A 9089-nucleotide genomic window follows, 5' to 3' on the forward strand; every position below is an offset into this window, starting at 1 on the left:
CATCATAATGTAAATATGAGGTTTACAGTAAGGGGAGTGCACACATTTAGATATGAAGTTGCAGTGTTTAAATATTTGATGAATATGAGGCAAAAAACCGAACCGTGAAAGATTTACTGAAAATAACCCAGAATAGAACGACATCTTGAATTTTTTTTTAAAACGAGTTTTTCTGAAAATAGGTTTTGTGCATTCAGTCTGACAACCTGAAGGAGGAAACAATATTGATTTAGTCGAACGTGATTTCATAGCTGAGCAGCTGATGTGATGTATCAAGAATTAGCATCTCTCGCCATCTGTTACACGGCTAGTGTACGTTACATTAGCGTTACACTACAGTGGCTCTGTCACCAGGACTGATCTGAGTCAATTATTCAAAAAGATCAAACTGTGCAGTCACCTCAGCAGCACGGAGCTGGGTAAACATTATTCAGACGAACACTGTGTGCAGGACGAGGCGTCCGTATGGGCTGTGAACTGTGTGCAGGCCGGCGTGGGTCTAATGAACCCTGTGAATATGCAGTCCTGTATATGGACTGCACTCACACGTTCCACACACTCTCACATTCAAGTTGACGCTGTTTATGAAATCAGGTTTAAATGAATGTCTGAGGTAGAGGCTCTCACGGCAGACGCTGCTTTACTGTTCATGTTGTGACGTGAATTTGTCTCTCAAAATAAAATAAGATAAAATAAAATAAAATATGTCTTGGATTGTGTGTGGAAAATTAGTAAATTCTAAACCTTTGTACAAATGTTAGCTCTCTGCTAATGCATTTAAAAAAAATAAATTAAATGACACAATGTTTCTGTTTGGCTGCATTTAGCTTTAAGGCTACTAACAACATTTTCTGAGCCAGATTTTTTTCAAATTATTTTCTAGTTTCTTCTAGACTTTTTTTTTTACACTATCTGACCTGTAATTTAAATAAAAAACTCTATCAAAAGCATGACTTCCTTTCTTTAAAACCCCTAAAAAACTAAACTCAGGGTGTGCACTGACAGATGACAGACATTGTCAGATTAAGGCTGTGTGATTTTGACATTAACGTTGAAACGCATTGGCCAATAGGACGCCGCTTCTCCTGTGTAAATCTAACCAATCAGGGCGCAGCTCATGTGTCTCCCTGTCTGTATCTCCGCCTGCATCTGAATGGGTTTGTTTTGTGCGCCCATGTGACCACGGTAGCACTTTGTGCGCTTCAGGAATCATCATCTTCATCATCTTCATCACCAGCAGCAGCAGCAGCAGCAGCAGCGTCATCAGCCAGCGGGTGCTGAAGTGGACAGCTCCTCATACACAAACCGAAACCAAAACACAGGCTCGCATGTCTGGCATGTGGACGCTCTGGAGCCATTTCTCCTACTTGACTCTGATCTCCATTTTTTCCCTCCTCCTGACAAACATTGTCATCAGTGAGACGCCGATCTGAGCAGAGAGTCGCCGCTTGTCCAGGTAGATGTTCTGACACCTGTGGCTGGATTCAGACACACACAAAAACCAACAACATTTGTTTGGATCTCTTTGAAGTCCATTCGCATGCTGATGCAGGAGAGGTCGCTCCAGCAGTGCAGTTTGATCTGAGTGCTGAAGCTCGGAGGTAAAGCCGTTTACGGCCGCATTAATTTCTAAGCTGCTCTGGGCGCCTGCCCGCAGACAGGAAAGAGCATGGATAGAGAGGAATTTGCTGCGTTTAGGGGATTTGCAGCTGAGGATGTTCTCCTGTGGAAACTAAACTAAGCACCAGTAGCCCACTGACTGTTCGCCCTTCCACTCTCCGAAATTTGTTGTTACTTGTTTCAAACCCGACCAGGACGTCGGGATTCCGTGATCAATTATGGGGAAAGAAGAATGCAAAACAATGCTGGACGCTTTGAACAAAGTGACCGCCTGCTACAGACACCTGGTCATCGCTCTGGGGAGCACCTCGGACTCCCAGAACCTGCGGGAGGAGCTGAAGAGAACTCGCAAAAAGGCCCAGGAGCTGGCCGTGGCCAACAGGACCAAGCTGACGTCGCTGCTGAAAGACAAGAGCATCAGCAAAGACGACCGGGCCGAGTACGAGCGGCTGTGGGTGCTGTTCTCCAGCAGCATGGAGCTCCTGGAGGTGGACATGAAGCGCTCCCTGGAGATAGGGCAGGATTTCCCTCTCAAGGTTCCGACCAGGCACCTGATCCAGACCGGCATGACCGGCGGCACCACCGCCGTGGCCGCCCGGGCCATGAGCGTGCAGAACATGAAATACGAGGCGGACAGCAACATCGACACGGCGGATCTCAGGGACCTGCAGAGCGAGATCTCCCAGGTGAGCCACATGATGGAGGAGATGGAGCTGAAGGTGCAGGTGGCGCCGTGGGCTGTGGAGGCGAAGCAGGAAGCGGGAGCGGAGCTCAAGTCCAACATGAGTGTGGGCAACTCCTCCGTGGGGGTCATCTCCATCTGCGAGGAGGAGCCCAAGGAAGAGGAGGGTGGCGGCGGCAGGGACACGGGCTTCGCGTCGATCTGCGCCGTGGTGGTCTTTTTTGTCATAGTGACAGTGGCTGTGGTTCTTGGATATTTGGTTGTCAACATGTCCTGAATCCTGCACGCCACTCATAAACAACCCCCACTGGTGAACACCCTCTGGGTCTGCCCGCTGTGGCGGCGCCTGCGTGGAGCCTCAGGTCAGACAGAAGGAGGAGAGAGAATGACCTTTTTAAAGACATGCTGTTTATATTTCTCGGATCTGTTCAAATAAATGATGGAGTCGAAGAGTTTGCACTAGATTATAATGTAGAGTCAGCAGAACAGAAAGACTGGACCGAGCACCGAAAAGTATTCTGTGGGACGAGACCACTTTTTTTTCTTTTTTTTTTTATAGAGCACGTGGGTGGAAGATGTGACGTTAAATGACGGCGTGTGTCCATCAGGATGATGTGAACAACACTTAATCCACGTGGATTAGGGGAGAAGATCAAGTATAAATGTAGCCTACTGTTAAGCATTCCACTTAAAATGACTGATGCTATGAATTTGGGATTTTATGCCGGAACGGTCAGAGTGTTCTCAGAACCACAGAGGTTCCAGCAGAACTGGTGTCATAACATTTCACATGTTACACAACTGGACTACATTAAAAAACACAATCAAAAACTGTACAGTGAGGTTTTAGAGAAAGACCGGTCTTTTTACTGGATCCAGTAAAAGCAAAGTTCAAACCAAGAGCCTGTGGGACCTGAAAAAAACAACAAAAAACCAAACAGTTTATGTTCCTATGCAGGAGTTTTCCTTGCGCTCTGAATGTATTCTGTGAACTGTGAGGATTGTGTACAATCTACAGCTGTGTCAGGAAATGTACATATATACCGTTGAGTATATTTATTATAATAAAATGTTGAAATCCTGCTGGAAGTTTGAAGAAATAATTCAAGGGTTTGAAGTGTTGGTACGTTTGGTTCTGACCCAGAGCTCACGTTGGTTTAACAACCTCCAAGATAAGAGGATTATAATTAACGACCCCTAAGGTTAAAGTAGTGTTTTAAAATGGAGGTGAAACTATCAAAAACACTTTAACCCTTTAATGGTTTTAGTGAAGCCCCCCCTGTGGGTAATCCCTGCTGGTGCAGGTGCTGCTTCAGTGACAGTTCAAATGTCCTGCTCTGTGACACAAATGCACGTTTATATGAAGCTGTTTTATCATCTAAATGTCCTGCTCTGTGACACAAATGCATGTTTATATGAAGCTGTTTTTTTTATCATCTCACAAATGCACGTTTATATGAAGCTGTTTTTTTATCATCTCAATATATATATACATAAAAACAAAGACTGCTGGGGTTGACTCGTAGTTCCTGTTTCTTCAACTGTAATGACAGATGTAATTGTCAGCAGTTAACCATCAGATGAGCCGGGCATTGACTCTTAATTTCACACCCTGATTCTAAGGCAGGTTTTCCTATAATTCTATCAGGTAAACACAGCCCAGGCATCTCCAGGCCATTAGGCCTCAGTTACTGGCAGTGGAAGTAAATCTCACAGGATCAAATGTGATTACAGCTACTGTCTTCTTCCTCTGAGCGCAGACTGGACTTTAGTAGTGGACAGTGGTGGATTCCCAGCAGCCCAGATAATAATAAAAATATAAATTAAATCATTGTCATCATTATATGTGATAAATATTTTGAATGTGGCCAAAAAATGCTACAAACATAAAATCTCTCCACTGGAAAAAAAAAAAGCCCAAACACTGCAATCACTCAGCTGAGAAACTCTTTTGTCAGGACTGATGTCGCTATGATCTTATATATTATATCTATTCACAAGTGAATTCTCTTTACAGACTTCCTGGTTTCCCACATCCTTGGTGCTTATTTGTCCATGTACCATGTGTATTTGAGGGCTGGGTTGTAGACAAGAGCCTGGATGCAGGTGATGATGATGATGATGATGATGATGATGTAATATTTAACCAGGCTGGCAGGCATTACTGACCTAATTCCACTATAATTTTTGCATAATAATTTATTCTTTTTTTTTCCATTTATATTGATAATTTTAAAACAGTGAAGGAAACATTTGGGGGGAAATTAAATATTGTCCCTAAGTGTTTAGATCTGTCCCAAATCAATGGTATTTGAACATTTCCTGTGTGAGTGAAAAATCAAACAAAACATGTGGATCAGTGAGAGGACTCTCTCTCTCTCTCTCTCTACACACACACACACACACACACACACGGCGGAGACAAACCGGTGCATCACATCAGCACCTCATCTGGACCCAGGTAAACGTAGTTCCTAGGCTGTGAGTTGCCATAGAAACCCTCAACAGACCCTCAATCGTGAGCAGTACGGAGGATTGAGCTGTGTTCATCGCAACTCAGGCCCTTTCTGACACCAACATCCCACACACACACACACACACACAGAGGACTGTTTAAAGCTAATCAGCTGCGGTAAAACTTGCATTTATTTCTAATTATTGATTGATTCTACAAACCACATTCACCTCAGAATGTTGTTTAATAACAGCACAATAACAATCACAGCCTTTTTTTCCCCCAAACATTTTGTACAATTAATATTAATTTAATGCACGGAAAACACTATTTTAATTAAAAATAAATATATCTTTTCTTCAAATATTTTTGACCACATGAAAAATGATAAATAGAAATATAAATTTCTTACCTTTACAGCATGAAGGTATGCTAATGTGGTGGCTCTAGCTTACATGTCTAAATAAACTATATTTGAATTATCATGAAGCCAGATCAGCACGGCTTAAAGGCAAATGAATAAATGAATAGTGATCAGGAAAACGTTAAAAATTATCCTATATATATATATATATATATATATATATATATATATGTAGCTTTAGCATAAACGTAAATGTGATTTATCTTTATTTTTCTTCATGTAAATAATGCATTGTTTTATAAATGACAATGGAAAAAAATCCCATTGTGTTATTGATTTCTTCTAATGAGTTACTCATTTGCCACAGAGCTCTGAGCAGGACAGGCTCCCAGAGGAGAACAGTATGATATCCTGCAGAGAACCAACACAGACACCTGTGTGCTGCAGGTCCTGCCCGGGTTCGTTGGTAAACAACCAGGGTGTGGAGCCGTATGGCTTCGGATAGATTATTCTGATTTCGATTTAATTGGTCTGGTTGCCATGGTGATGTGTAGGGCTTCGATCACGTGGGTCGGGTACGTATGTGCTGATCACATGTACTCCAGAAGAAGAACAGAGGGCGAGACAGATTGTCGTGATTGTTGTTGACCGTGTTTGTTTGATCACTTTGTTAAAGTCGAGGCGTAAAACAAATCTCGAACGCCTGTATCGTCCCTGGATGCTGCGAGGTGGAAAATGGCGTGCGGGACAATTATTCACGCGCTCATTTCTCAACCCGGTTCCAGGGGCACTTCACAGTAGTAAAACAAACTGTGCACGTCACCATTTTTACACCTGAAGCCTAATTGGACGCGGTTTGTTTGGGTGAACTGTAGCGCGTCGAACAAACCTACAGGACCGATCTCTGCCTCTCAAGGAACTTTCAAAGTCTGGGGAAATCGCAGCAAAGGTAATTTATGAAACAACAGGGAAATGACATGTGTGGCCGTAAGGTTTGTTACTATTAACATGAAAACATCAATGTTATCATTTTACAAAGTAACAGAAAAATATTGTTGTCAATGAAAGCAGCTTCAGTAAAGTCCAGGTCTGACACTTGACATGTTCTACAAACAACACTGCGACACAAACAAATATATGTTTATATACATATATAACTGACTCTGTCATGATAAGGCACTAAAACATGGACCGCGACCCCAGTCTGTGTCATTGTTACTCAAAACCATGGCATTAATAATAAATACTTCCCCAAAACTATAATATTTCAGAGCAAAGAGTTGGACCTAAAGTGACAAATAACCTCAGGTCTAACTTTACAGAAACATTTTCATGTTTTATCACATGAAAATGTATTTTTATAAACTTGTAGCTTCGTTGCTAATGCCAACTTTCTCAGCATTTAAGCTAACGTTTTTGTTCATTTACCGTCACTGCTGAGACTCAGAACATTAAAGATTATTTAATAATTATTATAAAATAAGTACAAACTTAGTACTATGTAGTTGAGGTATCTAAATATCATTTACTCTCCTGCTTTAACAGCAAAATAATTTTCTTGCACGCTACTTGCAGCAGCGTGTGCATGATATGCTTCTGTCATAACGTTTGAGTTTTGAAGCGAGTCAGAGTTTGCTCTGAGAGTCGAGGGTTGGTGGCACCATTACAGGCAGCACGTGGCTGTACTTGGGCTGGATGGTGACCTGTAAAGCGATATTATATGCATCAAACACCACCATGCGGTGCAAACCGGAGTTGTCTTCCTTCGGTCGAGGATCTTTACTCGCATCTACCTCAGTGTTTACTGAAACGTCGAGCGGGTAGAGTCTGTCGCCTGGAAACACAGAAGAAAAGATTTAAAAAGTTAGCAGGTGAGATGCACAGTTTAATTTAAAACTGGTTGAACCAGAACAGTGATTCAGGGCCCACGGTACTACATATGTTATCAACTGAAGATACCAGAGATATGTTGTCGATGAGAAGCTTAGTTGCTGTAAGAATTGGGCCCCAAAGGTCAAGAACCTTTGTTTTATTAGCTTAATTTGACAGCTTTACTAGTCGTACAAATGTAAGAGTTTGGTTGGGATAAATCAGTGTTGTTCTTCTAGGTTCTAGGTTCTTTGAGGTCGGATACAGACAGTTGTTGCACAGATCGTGAACTCCTGGGACCCATCTAAGGGTCGCGACCCAGTCTTTGGGAAACAATGGGTTAAATGACCCAATACACACCTGGCAGAATTGAGAGGTACTGGTCATCTTTGGTGCAAAGGACAGGCTGCCAGTGCTCACAGCCCTTTGTGCCCCGCCCGCTGGCAAAGACATGGAGGTCGTTCAGTAACGGGTAGCGACACAAGCGGCTTAACTCATAGAACTGAGGAGGTGGGAGCCAAAACTCTTGTTCTTGGAATCTCTGTAGGACATCTGTAGGTGTGGACCACTGAAAACACACACACACACAGATAGTGGGTGGGTTTAAGGTTTACTAACCACGGGGTTACTGCTTTGTTGATTCACTACAGTTTGTCTTGTAATTGGATCAAATTCCAATGTAACCAGAGAAAGTCTTACCTCATAGTGCACGATTTCCCTCTGGTCCTGCAGCGTTTCTGGCGTCTCCTGTAGGCAGCAGATGAAGAAAGCGGTGTCAAACCTGGCCCGGCCGTACTTTTCCACGGGAGTCAACCAGTTGCTCCATTCGTGTAAAGCCCAGATGTTGGGCAGCACCTCCAACTCTTTACACATCCGTATGAAGTTGGAGGGGTTTTGATTCACCAGAATCCTCCATTTGGTGAGATCACCACTGTCCAGAAGATTTGTTTTTAAGACCGGGGACTGACTTCCGGGAGAACTCTCCCCTTTCTGTTTCGACACCACCAGCAGCACGCCGGACTCTTCAAACGTCTCCCTCAGGGCGCAGATCCTGAACGCCACTTCACCTGGTACGGGAGACCCGAGCTTCAGTCGGTCGGTGGCGAAGATTGGAGGTCTGCTCGCTGCGACCTGTTCGACTTTTCTCAAACCGAAGTTTGGAGAGTTCCTGAAGGATGCAAAAACATCCAGCCATTCGCTCGAAAAATCCGACGCGTCCACAACACCCCCCGGGAACACGTATGCGCTGGGCATAAATCCGCTCTTTTTGCTCCTTTTGAGCAGCAGGACATTGTAATCGAATGCGGACCGGTTCGGCAGACGTGAGCCCGTGCTACTGTTTCCCAGCACCGGAGCTCCAGCGGCTGTTTCTCGCGCCCCTGACGACAGGCTACCCACTCTGGACCTGCTTCCTGCGGTTAAAATAAGAGTGGCCGCTTCCTTCCAGTGTTTCAGGCAGTTATTCATTGTACAATTCTGTCAAATATCCACGAACAATACCATATATGACTTCTGTCACTGCGCGTCCTTCTCTATTTCCGCCTGCTTGTTGTGAAGGAAGTCGTCACAGTCCGCTGCTCTTGTTCTGTTAATGCTGTTTTGAGCCTAGTGCCGTGTTGCTGCCCTCTACTGTTAATAAAACAAAATCACATTTTCTCCACTCAACATCTTTAAATACATTCGTAAAAAAAACTGCCTTTGTGACTATTTATTTGATTTTTGTTGTAATGAAAATTAATATACAGCGTTAAAACCACTTAAAGTTAAGGTTGAAGAGTTCTGTTAGGCAACTGGACGTGACATTTTTTTTCAAAGAAGACGTTTCACCTCTCATCCAAGAGGCTTCTTCAGTTCTAACTTTAACTACTTATTATATATATATATACACTAGGTTCTGGTTCCTATCATCGCCGACCCCAAAATAGAAAACCTCTACTCTGCCATCTTCATCCTGAGTGGACTTCTTCTCTCCCCTTTCTTTCATCTTAAGGTCAAATGTGTCCAGAAACTCTTCGGTAAGTTCAAGATTAAAAAATCAAATTTAAGATTTGGGAAACAGGTTGAACTGAAACACAGTGTCATGTCGCGCTGACCCTACA

General features: G+C 43.3%; 2 protein-coding genes across 2 annotated transcripts; one reads left to right on the forward strand and one right to left on the reverse strand.

Annotated features, from left to right (window-relative positions):
• Positions 1–936: 936 nt before the first annotated feature.
• LOC103379353 (regulator of G protein signaling 9 binding protein) lies at positions 937–3599 on the forward strand. The gene has a single exon (XM_017032430.2). The coding sequence runs from the start codon at positions 1839–1841 to the stop codon at positions 2577–2579; it is 741 nt and encodes a 246-aa protein (XP_016887919.1). The 5' UTR covers positions 937–1838; the 3' UTR covers positions 2580–3599.
• A 2465-nt stretch (positions 3600–6064) lies between these two features.
• Positions 6065–8653, reverse strand: nudt19 (nudix (nucleoside diphosphate linked moiety X)-type motif 19). Its single transcript, XM_008310855.3, has 3 exons — positions 7690–8653; positions 7351–7558; positions 6065–6955 (listed from the first exon to the last, which is right to left on the reverse strand). Exons 1-3 carry the CDS (start codon positions 8455–8457, stop codon positions 6747–6749), a joined length of 1185 nt encoding a protein of 394 aa, XP_008309077.1. The 5' UTR covers positions 8458–8653; the 3' UTR covers positions 6065–6746.
• Between the last annotated feature and the right edge of the window lie 436 nt (positions 8654–9089).

The sequence above is a fragment of the Cynoglossus semilaevis genome, chromosome 5, assembly GCF_000523025.1.
Source record: "Cynoglossus semilaevis isolate Cse_v1.0 chromosome 5, Cse_v1.0, whole genome shotgun sequence".
Lineage (NCBI taxonomy): Eukaryota > Metazoa > Chordata > Actinopteri > Pleuronectiformes > Cynoglossidae > Cynoglossus > Cynoglossus semilaevis.

Coding starts and splice junctions, on each gene's coding strand:
- LOC103379353 (XM_017032430.2), top strand. CDS start 1,839: ATGGGGAAAGAAGAATGCAAAACAATGCTGGACGCTTTGAACAAAGTG.
- nudt19 (XM_008310855.3), bottom strand. CDS start 8,457: ATGAATAACTGCCTGAAACACTGGAAGGAAGCGGCCACTCTTATTTTA. Junction 7,559..7,689: donor GGGAAATCGTGCACTATGAG/GTAAGACTTTCT, acceptor GTGTGTTTTCAG/TGGTCCACACCTACAGATGT. Junction 6,956..7,350: donor GTACCTCTCAATTCTGCCAG/GTGTGTATTGGG, acceptor CTGTGTTTCCAG/GCGACAGACTCTACCCGCTC.